This window comes from Charadrius vociferus, unplaced genomic scaffold (assembly GCF_000708025.1).
Source record: "Charadrius vociferus isolate BGI_N301 unplaced genomic scaffold, ASM70802v2 scaffold136, whole genome shotgun sequence".
Lineage (NCBI taxonomy): Eukaryota > Metazoa > Chordata > Aves > Charadriiformes > Charadriidae > Charadrius > Charadrius vociferus.
This window is the reverse complement of record NW_009648960.1, coordinates 1,309,660-1,326,436: the sequence shown is the minus strand read 5'-3', so window position 1 is coordinate 1,326,436 and position 16,777 is coordinate 1,309,660. Positions and strand designations below refer to the sequence as shown.

Genomic DNA, 16,777 nt, shown 5'->3' with positions numbered 1-16,777 from the left:
TTTAACAAAATTAATGTAAATTATTGTAAGTGGGAAGAGATACAGAACTGCAGGGCACTTAGGGTTTAAAGTCATTTTTTGATTAAAGTTTCCTAGGCTGTAAAACTAATTGGGTAAGGGAAGGAGAGGAATCCATCCATGTATTATAAGCTAAACAATTTGGTCTTGAACATATTGGAATATGAGATAATAGTGATTAGGTGTAGAACAAAAGAGTTTGTGGAGCTGAGAGTGAGGGAATTACTGAGTTGACAAGCCCGACACTTTCCTCCTCTGTTCTCAAGACTAAAATTATGCTTTTAACAAAATATTCCTATGTTTGGTGTATCACTCTGGTATAGATAGATGTGTCAACCTCAGTGCCACTACTGTTTTTGAAGGATTTCTGTTTTCTGTCCTTTCACTTCTCTGATAAAAGTTGGATATTGTTTTGGAGACTGTCAGCATAATATTCTTGTAACAGCAGCAGAATAATCTGAAAATATATAAAATGATGGATAAAGATGAAATTGAGTAAGGAGACACTGGAAAAATTTGCTAGGTAGCTGGCAGGTTACATGAAAATAAGCTTGTGTTTTATTGTAACTGGAAGTTAAAGGTTTTGATAGAAACATTTATTTGTTCTTTCTTGCTTATTCGCGACATAATCAAGTGAACAGTGATTCTGAATCACATTAGGAGGGCTATTTGTCCTCTAACTGTGAGTTTTCTCGCACCTCATCCTTGAGATGTTTTCAGAAAGTATTTCACAGAATCATGAAGTCACTGAGGTTCGCAGGGACCTCTGGAGACCATCTAGTCTAGCACCTGTGCTCATGGTAGAGTCAGCTGGAGCAGGTTGCCCAGGACTGTGTTCAGTCAGATTCTGAGTATTTCTAAGGATTCTGCAACCTCTCTGGGCAACCTGTTCCTGTGTTCCACCACCCTTACAGTAAAAAAAAACCTTTTTCTAATCTTTAAAAGGAAATTCCTGTATTTCAATTTATTCCCATTGTCTCTCACCCTGGCACTGTGCACCACTGAGAAGAGTCTGGCTCTGTCTTCTTTGTACCCTTCCATCAGTTATTTATATCCATTGAGGTCCCCCCAAGCCTTCTCTTCTCCAGACTAAACAGGCCTGGCCAGTTGCTCAGTCTCTCCTCATATGACAGGTGCTCCAATTCACTAATCATCTTTGTGGCCTTTTGCTAGGCTTGCTCCAATAAGTCCCTGTCTCTCTAGTTCTGGGGAGCCTGGAACTGAGCCCAGCACTCCAGATGTATCTCATCAGGCCTGAGTGGAGTGGAAGGATCACCTCCCTTCACCTGCTGCCAGTGCTTTTTGCAATACAGCCCAGGATGCTAGTGGTCTTTGGTTCATGGTCAGCTTGGTGACCACCAGGACCCCAAGGTCTTTCTCTGCAAAGCTGCTTGCCACCCAGAAAGCCCCCAGCATGTACTGGTGGATGGTGTTATTCACAGGCAAGACTTTGCATTTCCCCTTGTTGAGCTTCATGAAGTTCCTCTCTGTCCAATTCTCCAGCCTGTCGAGGTCCTTATGAATGGCAGCACACCTGTCTGGTGTATCAGCCACTCCTCCCAGCAAACTCTGCCTCTTCATGCAGGTCATTAATGAAGAGGTTAAACAGTATTTGCCCCAATATCAACCCCTTAAGTACTCCACTACTAATTTGTACCACTGATCACAACTCCCTGAGCCTGGCAGTTCAGCTGGTTCAGTCCGCTTCACTGTCCATTTATGTAGTCAATACTTCATCTATTTGTCTTGGAGCTCCACTGAGGTGAACCCTTGGCAATTACTTTGCTTTTTAGTCTTTTTTTTGTAAAGGAGTAAGGCTTATGCAGGGATGCCATCCATCTGTCCTCTTCCCTCATCCCAGCCTCCCCCTCAATCCCTGTAGCTCTTCAACACACACATTGATTTCCATCAAATTTGACAGAGCAGCAGAGTCTTTACATCCAATTCCTGTAACTGTCACGAAAACTGTCAGCAGCAGCAAAGAGAGTATGGTCTGTGAGTGAGCCACCAGGAAAGTCTCCCATGGAAGCTCAGCCAGAACCCACTCCAGGTGGGCTGCCATTGGGCCTGTGCAGGAATGTTTTTTCAGTCCATGTGCTTTGCCTTTCCCTCAGCTGGTGGTGAGGAGACCTGGGTGCAATCCAGGAGGGCTGCAGGGAGGGTGAAGGAACTGCAGTTCTTGCTGGGAGAGAAGGAGGTGGTAAAGAGTATCAAATAAAAACTGTATTGGTGGGGGAAGGGAGAGACAGTAGTAATGATAGTCTGCAAATCTGTAGGCAGTCAGATTTTGCTATCTTTGCTTGCTGAATGTGTCTTTTAAAGCCCTTTCTTGATTGTGCTAGATATTCCGTAGCTGTATGGGTAAAAATGTGTGGGTTGCAAATAGACTCTTGCACACTAAGTGAAGTTTTATTCTGGTAAAGAGAACTACCCGCAAGCTATTCAGACACTGCGGGGAGTTCCATTACTTCATAGTAGTCACAAGATCTACATATTTTTACTTGCATTTGTCTGTCTTACTCTTCTGTATTTAGCCACATTTGAAGTAATTAGTAATCAGGCTACTGTATACATTAATTTTCAGGGGATATTTGCACAACTCTCACTTTTTTCATTTTCAGTACAGCTGTCTCTTACTCCAACAATAGAAAGAATGCTATTAAGATTGCTTATGAAGTAATTGAGATCAAGGCTTTGAAGCTGCTGCTTCTTCATCTTGCATTATTAATTCTCAAGATTTATAGAAAGAGTGGTATATATTAAAAAAAAAATAATTGTAAAATTCTATGCCATATCATAGAATGGTTAGAGTTGGAAGGGATCTTAAAGATTGTCTAGTTCCAAACCTCTCCTGTGGTCGGGGACACCTTCCACTAGACTAGATTGCTCAAAGCCCCAGCCTGGCCTTGAGCACTCCAGGGATGGGGCATCCACAGCTGCTCTGGGCAACCTGTTCCAGTGTCTCACCACCACCACAGTAAAGGATTTCTTCCTAATAGCTAACCTGAATCTACCCTCTTCCAGTTTAAAACCGTTACCCCTTGTCCTGTTGCTACACTCCCTGGTAAAGAGTCCCTCCCCATCTTTCCTGTAGGCCCCTTTTAGGTACTGGAAGGCCTCTATAAGGTCTTCCTGGAGCCTTCTCTTCTCCAGGCTGAACAACCCCAGCCATCTCAGCCTGTCTTCACAGGAGAAGTGGTCCAGCCCTCTGATCATCTTGGTGATCCTCCTCTGGATTTGTTCCAACAGGTCCATGCCCTTCTTATGTTGGCAGCCTCAGAGCTGGGTGGAGTACTCCAGGTGGGGTCTTGCCACAGTAGAGTAGAGGGGCAGAATCACCTTCCTCAATGTGCTGGCCATATTTCTTCTGATGCAGCCCAGGATACGGTTGGCTTCTGGGGCTGTGAGCACATATAGCCAGCTCGTGCTGAACTTCTCGCCAAGCAACACCCCCAAGTCCTTCTCCTCAGGGATGCTCTCAATCCATCTTCTGCTGAGCCCATATTTGTGCTTGGGATTGCCCTGACCCACGTGCAGGACCTCGCACTTGGCCTTGTTGAACTTCATGAGGTTTGCACAGGCCCACCTCTCCTTCCTGCCCAGGTCCCTCTGGATGGCATCCCTTCCCTCCAGCGTGTCAACCGTAACACACAGCTTGGTGCCGTTGGTAAGCTTGATGATGGTGCACTCAATCCCACTGTCCATGTCACCAACCCCCCAGTACCCACCCCTGAGGAACATCACTCATCGCTGGGACATCAGGCTATTGACCACAACTCTTTGACTGCGGCCATCCAGCCAGTTCCTTATCCACCGAGTCGTTCATCCGTCAAATCCATGTCACTCCAATTTAGAGAGAAGGATGTTATGTGGGACAGTGTCAAATGCTTTGCACAAGTCCAGGTAGATGACACCAGCCGCTATTCCCTTATCCACCAAGGCTGTAACGCTGTCATAGAAAGCCACCAAATTTGTCAGGCATGATTTGCCCTCAGGGAAGCCATGTTGGCTGTCACCAATCACCTCCTTATTTTCCATGTGCCTTAGCACAGTTTCCAGGAGGATCTGCTCCATGATCTTGCTGGGCATAGAGGCAAGGCTGACTGGCCTGTAGTTCCCTTGGGCTTCCTTTTTTCCCTTTTTAAAAATGAGGTCTCTTGGTCAGGTGGCCTGCAGCAGACCCCCACTGTAACATCACCTGTCTCTGCCCTCCCTTTAATCCTGACCTGTAAACTCTCGGATGGCTTCTCATCCATCCCGAGGTGGAGCTCCATGCCCTCCAGCTGGTCATTGACATAGAGGGTGACAACCCCTCCTCATTTCACCTTCCTGTCCTTCCTGAAGAGCCTTTATCCTTCCTTTCCAACACTCCAGTCCCAGGAGCGATCCCACCATGTCTCCATGAGGCCAATAAGATCATAGCCCTGCAGGTGTGTACGTGTCTCTAACTCCTGTTTATTCCTCATGCTACGTGCATTTGCATAGAGCCCCCGATAAAGCTGACTTACACGCTGGAGTAGCTGGTATTAATTTGTGCTGCACTCCAGGTGCTTTCCTGCAGACCTGTGACCCTTCTCCAGGCTCTAGGCATCTATTACTGGCATTGGCATCATACTGGTAGGAGTGGGATGGATTGAGGTTCCCCTCCCCTGGCAACTCTAGTTTAAAGTCTTCTTCACGAGCTTGGCAAGCCTCTGACCAAGGATACTCTTCCCCTTCTTTGACAAGTGCACCCTCTCAGGCCCCAGTAGACCAGGGTTCTCAAAGCATGGTCTAAGTAGCCAAACCCCTGGCTGTGGCACCAGTCCTGTGCCGTTTGTTGATTTGCTAGATTTGATTGGCCCTGTCAACCCTGTTGCCTTTGACCGGGAGGACTGATGAAAAAACTACCCGTGCTCCAGAGTCCCTGACTGCTGCTCCCAGGGCTCTATAATCCTCCTTGATATTCCTCAGGCTGCTCCTTTCATACTAGCTGCTCTGCTTGCATATGTTCTGCTATCCTTTTTGTCATGTCTGAACATCTTGTTGGATTACCTCTTATAATTTTTAGTTGTTTTCAGTTCATCTGTAAGCTGGATTTCTGCTTCTCTACTTTCACTCTTCCACATGATGTTGGAATTATTCTGATGCTAAGTCTTCACAAGAAATGATAGTGAAAAAGAAGGTTCCCAAGAGTTTGCTGGGGCTATGGAAGAGAACAGTTTGAGGTGATACAGATGCTTCTATAAACCCATATAAACAGTAAGAAGATACTGTAATTAAAACTTTGTAGTGTAAGAAATATTTTGCCAAATATGATGATTGCTACAATAATTCAGGAATCCCTTGGTCTTTTACTGGGTTTCCTGATGCTTTATCTCCAGTTGAGGTATGTCAGGAGACTTCAGGACAGCTTTACAGACAGTTCTTTCTATGGAATGATCCAATTAATCTTTGCAAAAGAAATGCATAAAGACATAGCTAGGTTATAACTTGACCTCTTTGCTATGTCTCTTTCTTCTGTACTATTTTGTTTCTTCTTGGCATCTGTTTATTTTACCAGGGATCTCAGCTGATTGTCCTAGTGCTTGTAGCACTGATACATCGCACTTAAAAGTGTGCGTAATTGCTTTGCAGGGTCATCATTACAAATGATCTCTGTGAGACTTGTAGCATTTCGGATTGGAGTGCCAACCTCACCTTTCTTTTTAGTGCTACCCTTTGTACTGCAAGCACACAGCAGATTTCTCCAGCCAGGACAGCCATCTCCCTTCCTTTGACCCATTCGGGGTGCGTTTTCTCCGACTGCTCTTCCAGAGAGATTCAGAAAGAGCTACCAGGATCTGGGCCTCCAGGAACTCCTCAGACTTTTGATTTGTGATCTGGGTCTGAGAATTTAGGATACAAATTAGTATGTTTTCGTCTTCAACTTGTACAGTGCTGTACTTTGCCAACAGCTCGGTTGATGCAGTTGGCTCTTAGCTTCAAGGAAGGGTAGGCAACAGAAAGGCTGTTTAGTACTTAGGGATATCGTTAGAGCTGACAAGGGGAGGCATGCCCAGATCTTGCTCTCATTATGTTTGCTTCAGGCTGGCTTTGTCAGGCCCTCATTTTTTACATTGTTTGCATTGTAGAATATTTGAGTCAATGTGTTGCTTAAATTAGCATAGTCTTATCCTTGCTGTGCTGTTTTACTTGCTCATGTTTGAGCTTCTCGGACTGGGATCCGTCTTTGCCCATTGTCTAGTATAGGGATTTCCACTTAGCCTCGTTCCCTTGTTTAAATTGATAGCCCCGCACCACCCGCACATCCTGAAATCTCTCTTCTTAACAGGAAGTAGCTGATTCTGAACATTTTCAAGAATACTGCTTTTTATTTCTAACAGTACAAAACTGTGATGTGATGAAAGTGTGAGGGGTTTTTTAACCTTCTTCAAGTAAAATAAGAAATTCGCATTTATTCCTGGATACTGCATTGAGTAGCTATTTCCTGTTTCCTTCTAAAAGGGGTTACGAAACACTGAAGAATTGTTCTAATTAAATGCACCCACAAAGTGTATCTGAGGAACTGAAGTATATATTCACCTTTGGCCAGACAAAACTGTCATCTCTGTGTAAGCAAACTTTTTTTTCCCCTTATGTGTAATGAATCCCACAGTATTCATAACTGATCCAGAACTTGCAGCCTCACTTTCCTGACGTACGCTGCCACTGCTCAGATGTGGGCTGCTCCACGCACCAATTCGATTGCACGCCGAGGATGGGGGTGTGCGCGTATCGCTGTGACGCCTGAAGACGTCAGCAGGGCAGTAGCCGACAGTCAGTGTGTGCATCATTGCCTTTGCCTTCCCTAGCCCTCCAGACCTCTGGATTTGGATGGCTGGGGAAGAAATCAGAGCAAGAGCCCCAGCATCTTCATTGTCCTGAAATTCTCTTCAAGCTGTTTGTTTCAGACCACGGGTCTCCAGCTGGTGCAAGTGCCTGTGGATGCCACATTTATGGTTTATGAGTCAGTAAGGGGCAGGAGGAGCTTTTTGAGGGAAGAACTTGATCTATTGCATTAGAGGCTAACCTTAGTTTTTCAAGCTTTTACCACACTGGAAAAGAATTTAGCCCTGAAAGGATTTCAAACTTGATGTAGTTTTTTTGGAAGCTGTTTAATTTTTGTTGTGGGGTTTTTATTACTGTTTGATTACAGCTTAACTGTCTTAAGAACAACAGTGCCATCCCAGTCCAAAAGCATCTTTTCATAAGAATTTGCCCTGTGAGTCATTGCATTTGTTTATCTCCATATTTATTGCAGTAAATCCTTCACTTCCTCTGCACACCCAACAACCCTGTTTGGTGGTGGTCTCACTGAAATTGTGGCAGCCACAATAGAATACATATTTTGTTTTTCTGCAGTATTCTTGCATGTAGAGAGCTGCTCTGGGGTTTTGCTTGGGTTGCCTCCCCATTTTATGTTCTGTGTCCTTGTTACAGCCTTTTCCCAGTGAGCATAAAGCACATTAAACAGCATGTGCAAATGAGTAACAGCACAGCTGCTAATTGTGCTAACAGATGTAAATAGGAAAAACATTATTTTCCTAATGCTGAAAGTATTTATAGAAACCATATCCATCTTTCATAACACTTTGATTATGGACGGAGCCTCTTTCAGGTTCAGCAAAGTTGGTTAAGCTTTTGCAGATGGTTTGACTTGCTGAGGTAATGACAGAAATGTGGAAGAAATGCAGATGTTTTAAAGCTTTTGTTTTACGTGCATTAGGCAGATAAGTGGCTTAAAAGGAAAGCTTTTGCTTTGCGTTCTTTAGAAAAATGCATGGCTTTAAAACAGAAACATACAGGAGGGTTGTTGAATGCAAACGAGGAGTCTAACCTCTTTGAGCTGAGTTCTCCATGTGCCTCACCTGCCCAGTCAGGTTTATTTGAACGTCGTTTCACTTGAGTAGACTATGACTTGCAGAAACCCTTTCGCCAGACCCAGGCAGCTCCCATTTCCTCTGCACTTGTAATTTATCCATTAAGACCTCAGATCCCGAGAACATATCCTCTCTTGGGAATGAGTGGCATCCTCATGGGTGGAAGTGCATTTGTAGCACAGGGGAGGTTAACATCAGTGTAATTGGGATGATTCAGGTAATTTTCTTGAAGGGCTCTCTCTATAACCTTTTTCAACAACTGTATCGACAAAATGGCCAGTGCGCCTGGCGCCAGCCTCAGGTTGACCCCAGCAGTGTTGGAGGAGCAGGGAGACAAGCTCCTGACATCAGGCATTGAGTGACCGAGCAAATCATGCTCCCTGGTTTAGTCTCCCAGAAGGTTTTCTTTGTTTTCAGCAACCTGGGCAAAATAATAAACGGTCATAAGAAAAATGGTCACAGTCAGGGCAAAAGCTGAGTCGTTGGACTGTATGACCAGAGGACTCACAAAAGTCTCTACTGTCTGATGCCTTCAGCCAAGCTGCTCTGTAAGCCAAAGGGCAGATTTGGCAAGAATGTCAGGACCCGCATCGCATTTGATCCCGGGAATGATTTTCTTTGGGAAGCTGCTTTGCCCTCTTCAGCTGGCTTGGTTCCCTCGCCTTTGCACAAATGGATTTCGATGTAGTTATCCTTGGCTACCCTGACAGCTTTCACACCCTGCCTCCTAATCCATAACCCTTTCCTCTTCTGATAACTTCAGAGAGTGGTTTTTTCCCTTTATCTGTGCCTCGCTGGCAAACAACAGAAAGTTTTTGGAAGCATGAGGGAAATGGTTCTGACTTAAGGTCTGAGCATCTCGAACAAATGGATGTGCACGTTCAGCATGATAATGCTTCACTCTGTCATTGCAACACATCTTTGACTTCTCCCCAGAGCAGTGTCCTGGCAGGCAGGTCACTACTTTTCACGTCAATTCTGTAACCTACCTATATGTACAGATACTTTTGAAAGAGGTCTAAAACTTAGTGTTTTTCTTCCTCCCCATAATGCCACTTTTTTCTAAATGGTTGCAGCAAAAACAGAGCAGTGGTTTTTTGATTCCCTCCCCACAGCAAGGATTCCACTATTTTCCCCCTTAGGATTAAGCTACCAAAGAGATCTACTAAAGCATTTTCTCATCATTTTGCAAAATCAGAATTGCTTAACGTCTAGAAACAGCGTTTAAAATCTGAAGTGGAGAACATGGGCTGTGAAAATCGATGCTGTTTCGACTGCACCTGCTAGGCACAGGAGCCTGGGGGAGATACCTATGTATAGGTTTTTCACCCCCCCACCCGCCTCTTTCTTCATAGAACTATAATTTAATTACAGAGCTTGGCAAATTCTTCAAATGATGTAGAGGCTGAGCTAAATAAAACAATGGCAGGGAAATGATAGCAAGGTAGGAACATGAATTGCAAAAACACCTCATACTTGAGATTTTTGTATTATTCAAAGGTTTCATTCAGCTCCTTTTTAAATGAGAGTGGGTGTGTGGGGGTTGATGGGCGTGAATACTCATTATTTCCTGCAAGATGGAAAAGAAAGAAAAGGTCACTTTAAATATAATTCATAGGGCTAATGGGTAAAACTACCTGGTTATTATATCCTCCTCCTAAATCTTTGGCTAGAGCTGAGTAATGTCATCTGATGGTTGCTTGGCTCCTGGTGCTCCGAAGACCCCTTTACTAAACACTTCAAGTAAAACCACAAGTAAGGTCCCAGCAGAAATTGTTTGGAATTTAATCTTCGTGATAAAATTTGGATTAAAATAGTGTTCTGTTAAAATAGTGCTTTTTTATTATTATTAGTTCATTTTTTAATACAAAGGAGGGAAGGGCAGGAGCAATTGAGTATTTCTGTGATCTTGTCTCCATTTGAATTTTACAGAATTGTAAATCTAAATGATGTGAAGGTGGATCAGAGGTTGTCACAGTATCTGGGTTGTTTCAGTCGTGATCGAGGGACAGATGCTTTCATTTTTGTGCAGGGACTGGCCAGTATGGCCTTCAACCTTGTGAACACAGCCCCCAAAGAGGAGGGAATGGTCTCTAACATATTTGAGGGCAGAAACTGAGGTCAGTATTGTGAATAGGAAGAAGAAAAATTTTGCCAAATACTGCAGTGTGTGAAGTGGTACCAGTAGTGGGTATATTAAGGATAATGAGCTAAATTGGCTTTGGTTTAATTTTTTTTTTAATTGTGTAATTCTTATGTATACATTTGGTTTAATTTTTTTTTTTTTAAAAAAAAAGATTCCTGAGATAAAGTTTCCATTACAACTTTTCTAAACTTGTCGTGACAGTACTTACAGAGAAGATTGTGTTTGCTTTGGATAACTGAGCAGATCTTCCTTCTTTTTCAAATTAAAAGCTTAATAATAGACAAGCAGTTAATCAGTACAACTCAGCGCAGTATAAATTGTTGGAAAAAAATAAAAGTCTCTTCTCATAGAGGTGCCAAATCAGGTCAAACCCCAGTTTTCAAAAAGGTATCTAGTTCCTGAGTGCGTGCTTCAATATGCTTTTACAAATTGTAGACCATAATTCTCTTCTGGGGTTTTGGGGTGGCTGTTTTCCTTTGGTTTCTGTAATTGTCTATATAGCCTCTCCCAAGTCTTCCTCAAAGATACATAATTTGTGGTAAACTGCCTCTCTGGCCAGGTACTGAGGTTGTTTATGCCTTCAGTGTAAAATACCTTATATTAACAACTTTTTATAGTCTGCCATATTTTTTAATCTCATTTCACTGTGGCATGTTTTTAAGACAAGCAGCAGTTGAGGCTAAAGTGAATTGTCCTAATATTACATCAGTCAGTACTTTTCATAAAAAGCTAATGAGATAAAGATATTCTTTTTAATATTTTCTTAATGCAAATCTTTGCACGTATCATTCTGTCTGGTAAGAACATACAGTACAAATGAAAACTATGAAATCAGTAAGTTGTTTGAAATTTATGTCTTTTGCCAGAGTTCTTACTAAAATAAATATATTTATCTGCTTAAAGGTTATTAGTTAAATGTCTTTGTAGAAACAAAACTTCTTTGTTTAACTACAAAAATACACCCAGGAGAAGTTCAATAGGATATATGTTTTAACTTTATGGTGCTGTAACCCAATTTCCAGCTAACGATGTTATGAAATATCTTGTGGCTCATATATTCCGTACGCTTTATCCACTGATGAATTTTGAATTTCCCTTTGATTGATTGTCCCCATATGATTTTCATCAAATGAAACAGTGGTTAGGCCAACATTACTCATGCAGCAATTGCTTCCCACAGTGCTACTCACATGCTGCTCTTCTCTCTCTTTCACTTCCCTGCAGCTCAGGGCAAAGCTGCTTTGGGTCTGCTCCAAAATTGTGGAAACTCTCCCATTTGAGATGGTTTCTTCTCATACATGGGTTTTAGAACTGAGCACCTTTAGAGCTGGACTTCCACCAGGGTCTTGCTTATCCAGGCTGAGGACTGGGATAGGGCAGGGACCTGCGGGGGGGACACTCTCCAGCCTGGTGCCTGGGAGCGGTGGCATGGGGGTGAGAGTGGTTGGTTCCCACAGAGCTGTGTCCAGGCTCACCCGTACTTCTTAGCATCTGACTGGAGCTGGAAGAGGACCTGCTGTGCTCTTTTGGGGTATGCTTAGAGTTATTTTGTTTTGTTTACATTTTTCTTAGTTTCCTGTTCCCAGCTGGTTATCATATACCTTTTTTTCCTTTAAAAGGTACGGGGAAGTCGTTTGTTGAATCATACAATCTGATACTTGTGCTGTCCGCCCCATTACTGTGCTGTGTGATGGGATGGTCATTGTGCAAAGGGAATACTGATATTGTCTGAGCTTCAATTTCCTGTACAATCTAATTTAGGTTCCTGAATCATGTCACTCTGTTTTGCACAGAGGGGGTCTATCTCCTGGCTAAGCACCAGGCACAGACCTCTCCACCCTAAACAAAGCAAGGCAGCAGGTACTGATCCCACAGAGAAACCGAAGCCTCATTTCTTCCCACCACCCGGGACATCTCCAGAGAATCCAAAGGCAGTTTTGCCAGCCTGTTACTCCATCTATCTTCTATCCTGAAATTTGTGAATGAAATACTGTACAGTGATGTTGATGAAGGGCAAATGATGGTAATTTAAAATTAGATTTCCCCTTTGAAAAGCTCTTCCAGGTAGTATTGCCAGCACTTACTGATGGCCTTGTCAGGGCTTAATGGCTGAGTCATTTCTGATGAAGTTTTCAAGCATCAGTGCTTCTGTAGTAAAACGTCACAGTGACAGTCAATTCTTTCCCCCTTCATCAGTTGTTGGCCTGACAACTCTGATGACGTGGGAAACTACTTCAGCATAGAGGTAGGCAGCTGTGCCTCTGACCAAGCCAGCAGCGGGACGTGATCCAGGTCCAGAGGGACGTGGCAGGAGTCCCACTGGGCAAAACAACCACCATCATCAGCTAGACGAGCGTTCTGGCAAGAGCATAAATGGTCATTGACATGAACTGCTTTGATAGTGGGGGATTTCCAGCAGCAAACCTCCTGACTCTTCTCCCTCTCAGCATCAAGGCCATGGGACGTGGTATGCTTTTTCTCATCAGTGTCTGACTTGGCATCAAAGGATGGTTCAGGCTCAGGGCGCTCACACAGACTCAGGGCTGGGTACAGTTTCGTGGAGTCTGCCACAGAAAGAATCAGAGAAAGAAGCTCCATTCCAGTGCGTAGACCTTGGGTTGTTTGGTTTTTTTTAAAAAAAAAAAAAAGAGTACCTTTTTTTTGTACAACCTGCCTTCCAGCCCATCTTTCTCGTAGTCCCTACACATAGGATCTGTGCTTGAAGGTAAGTTAAGAGAGGGTGAAATGCACAGCTCTGTGTTGCAGAGAGTATCAGGGCAGGTACGTACTGCGTGGTGATGGGTGCTTACACACACAGCATCCATGTGCCAGGTGAACAACACATCTCCAGCTCCACTCCCTGTGAAATGAGTCCTTCTTCCTCAGGGCATTCCTAACAGATTTTGTATGTGCCTCTTTATAATGCAGAATATGTGCTGCTCTGATTAATTTTTTTACTTCTGATTATTCAGTACTGCACATAAACAGATGTGCAACAGTAAAGTGCCCCCTGTTAATCAGGAACTGTTAAGCCATATGGCATGTGAAGATGGAATATTACAGCTATGGGATGAGAGCCTCCTGTTCAGCAACCAGGTTCACATGCAGCGAGTACCGTGTTAATATATTCTTGCCAACGCTGTCAGTTGCTTCATCTGGCGAGTCAGCCTCAGTGATGGAGTGGATTTGTGGAGTTTTCCTTCTCTGCTGACGTACTGTTTCAGTTAAGTCAGTGCCGAGAGTCCGTCTTCCCATTTAAAAACTTTGTAAAGGTACTGGTGAAAAAGCAGAGAATGCTCTGAGCTGCCTATACTGCACTGTTCTTAGATATTGTAGATACAGCAAAGATGCAGGTGGCCCTATTGCATGTCCATTGGCCCAATTTCTTTTAGTGACCTGTCTCAGAGAATCACAAGAGTAGGAAAGTCCAAGAGGCTTCTTGTATCAGATGCGGTGTTGTGACCAATGTGCCCTGATGTTGTGAGTGCTCAAGAACAGGCTGACAGTGAGTGTTGCTGCTGCAAGTGATCAATCCATAATACTGGGAACATCCACCATAACCAGTAAGTGAGAGGTTTCCAGCATTGTTTGCCATTAGGAGTAATTATTCGAGTTTGCATTGAGGTAGTCCACAACACATCGGACATGAAAAGAAATTCGAAAGGTCCCTTTTTTGTGTGTGATATTTTAACGGGCTCAAGCTACCTAGAGAATCTTCTTGCCCAAGGCAGCCTGAGATCTAGGAACCACTCTAATGGACGTGTTGTAAACACTTTAAGGTGTTACTTGGCTACCGGAACTGTTGTCAAAGGATTGAAGGTTTTCATTGCCTGGTATCTGAAATCTTACTTAAAATGAAGATGGCATTAGGTCTGTAGTGTTAGTTTCTTAGCACACTTAACATACGATTGTACGGAGCATGGAAATGGGTATGTTTGCAGCAGGGTTAAAAAGTCACTACACAGAATATTGCCTTTCGCAGGTGCCCCATTATACCAAAATAGCTGCTCCTTTCTCCTAAAGTGCAGGCAGCCTGTCTCTAAGGAGGAAAGGGATTTCTGCAACTAAAGAGTTGGTTTGTGTTAGCAGTCAGTCATTGCAGGGCTGCTGTCTGCACCTGGGCTCATACTGCCCGATGCCAAGGTGTCAAGCATCTTACAATGATATCCTGTAGTGGATGCTTGTCATTTATGTTCTCTGCTTTTATTTCTTCCAAAGCACAGACCTGTACCTCTCTTGAGAAGAGCCATTAGTGGTGGGTGTTTTTTTCCCTAAAGTGCATTTATATTTTTGTTTTCAAAGCTATGATATTTTTGGCCTTAAACTGTGCTTCAGACTTCTTTGAGATTCAGAGCACTTTGCATATTGTTCATGGACATCTCTGTGATGCATTTCATCAGTTGGAAAATGAAATCACGGACAACATTTCTGGTGGATTATAGTTCTTTGATCCGTGATTTAGGACTTTAACCATGAGATAACCTTTATCCTTTTGCTGGTAGAAAACTCCACTGGCAGAAAACCATCATAAAGGGAGCTGATCAGGAAGTGTTTGAAGTGTGGTGTTGGAGCCAAGGAAATATCGATGCATTCCAAGGCTAACTATAGCAAAAAGGCTATATTACTGCTTTATTCTGGTGTGATGTGATGGCTAGCAAAAGTTTTAGTAGCAGTGTATAGCTAAATGCTGATCAAGACATGGGGGGAAATAAATTTTTTTTTTAAAAAAGGTGGACCGCAGCTGGTGTAGTCAAGCTAGCAGTAGGCAAAGTTAGCTTGGGGAGGGGATATTTTAGCTTTGATGATTTCTACTTCTATTTAAAGTATCTTACTGTATATTTCAAATTTCAGAATGAGTTATTACATGCCACTGCATAGGAAGGCAGCTTTCTCCCTGTTTTTAAAACAAGCTCACAGCTAAAAGCAACTACTTGCTACTTTTCAGACTTCCTACTAGTATTAGTACAAAGTCATGGGGCATATTGCGATGCTCACCTTTTATCTACTGTTAACAAAAAAGTAAAAAAGGCCTAATATTAAAGTCCTTGAGCAATGAAAAGCTATTATTTACAGGGAGCATTAGATTCATGAACTGCTGCTCTGTCTGTAAACTTGATTTTATTTAGCTGTTTGCTGAGTGGACTGTACCAGAACACTCAGTGTGTGTTTGAAGGGCATCATTTTATGTATGGGCAAACCTGGAGCTGCTCTGTGTGACAAGGTATGTTGTTTAAAGCGGGAGCGTGCCTTGCTGTGATCCCTCAGGTCATGGCAGTGAGACTTTGTGCCCTTCCTAGTAAAAGCAGCGCCTTGGTTTGTTGGGCAGAGGATTTCAGTGCTTCCATGGCCCCTGCTCTCCAGGTAGTTACAGCGTACCAGGACACTGCATTTAAAACCTCTTCATCTGTTGTGTGCATTGGTTTTTTTTAATTTTTTAACAGACGTGAGGACATTAATTTCCCAGGTTTTCCTGCTTTATATTCTAAGCAGCACACAAAACTGGGAGGTGGAAATCAAGCGAGATGCACTTGAAACCCCCACTTGAATCTGGAGCATAGGCCACTCGGTGTGTTTGTGTTGAACATATTTAACAACAGGCTGTAAGCGTGCGAGGTGAGGTTCAGACTCAGAATAACATTGCAGGAGTGTAGCATCTGTCTGACAACCCGGTTTGGACAAGAATCAAATGAGGAAAGTATATTGGGATTTCATTCAGCATCTCCGTGCTTTATAAAGATAAACCATCAGAAATGTGTGCTTTTCCATAGATAGAGGTTATATAATAGTCCCGTAAGTTTTCTGTGGAGGGTTATAGGTATAAGTGTGTTCCCTCTGAACAACTTTAACAAATGACTGATTTGGATGATGAATTTTTAATTCTCTAGGCTATAATAAATGACAAAAAAAAAAAAGGTAGTGATTGATTTAGCTTAATTACGTGCGAGCTGCGATATTGTGCAGTTACGGGGGGAGGCCAGAATGAGTATTTGGGACAGAGCTGCCTTAGGGTGCGCAGCTTTTGTAACAGTTCCTGCCGAAGCCTTGCCTCTTCTATCTGGTAAGGACAGCTTCCCTTGCTTCTCTAAATCCATGGCCAGATCTTTGTTGTGCGGCATGTGCCACTAGCTGGGGCCTGGCCTCCCAGCACTGGCGACCTGTCAGATGCGCTCTGTTTGCACCTATGTTGATAGCCGTCAATGGCAAACTCTTCGTTCAGTTCAGTCCCCAGAGGTGATACCCGGTGGAATGCAGACATCTGCTTACAAGGACTCAAGTGGTCACCTCAGTTCTCATACCCTGTGTGGGAAACATGTGCTGCATCTCAGGGAGAGCAGCAGGCCTTTCACTTGATGGAAATTTGACCTACTGGTGCTAATTTGGGAATCCACCACCACCATAGCCCGACACGAGACCCGCTCTGACATGCTTGGGGTAATTCTGACTGTGCTTTCCTCTAGGAGGACTTTCGGAATAAAGTTGAAGATTACATTAAGCGCTATGCGAGATGATGAAGGGAGATGGATGGCAGAACCATGGCTTCCGTACTAGAGTTGTCCTTAACTTCAACAACAACAACAACAAAACCAGCCCGGATTGTACTAGTCCTGTGTCCATGTTGTACTGAAGAAGAAAACTAACTTCATAACTTGTCCATGTTAAAAGGAGAGCTCAGCATAAATACAGCAAGAAATTGTGTATGTTGGTTGAAAAA

The 16,777-nt window shown here is 43.3% G+C and overlaps 1 protein-coding gene across 1 annotated transcript in view; it reads left to right on the top strand.

Annotated features, from left to right (window-relative positions):
• The window catches only part of UBE2F (ubiquitin-conjugating enzyme E2F (putative)), an 86,111-nt gene extending 69,334 nt beyond the window's left edge, over positions 1-16,777 (top strand). Inside the window, exon 9 of the mRNA XM_009887565.1 lies at positions 16,524-16,777. Within this exon, the coding sequence (XP_009885867.1) occupies positions 16,524-16,574 (51 nt within the window). The 3' untranslated portion in view covers positions 16,575-16,777. The remainder of the gene's footprint in view (positions 1-16,523) is intronic.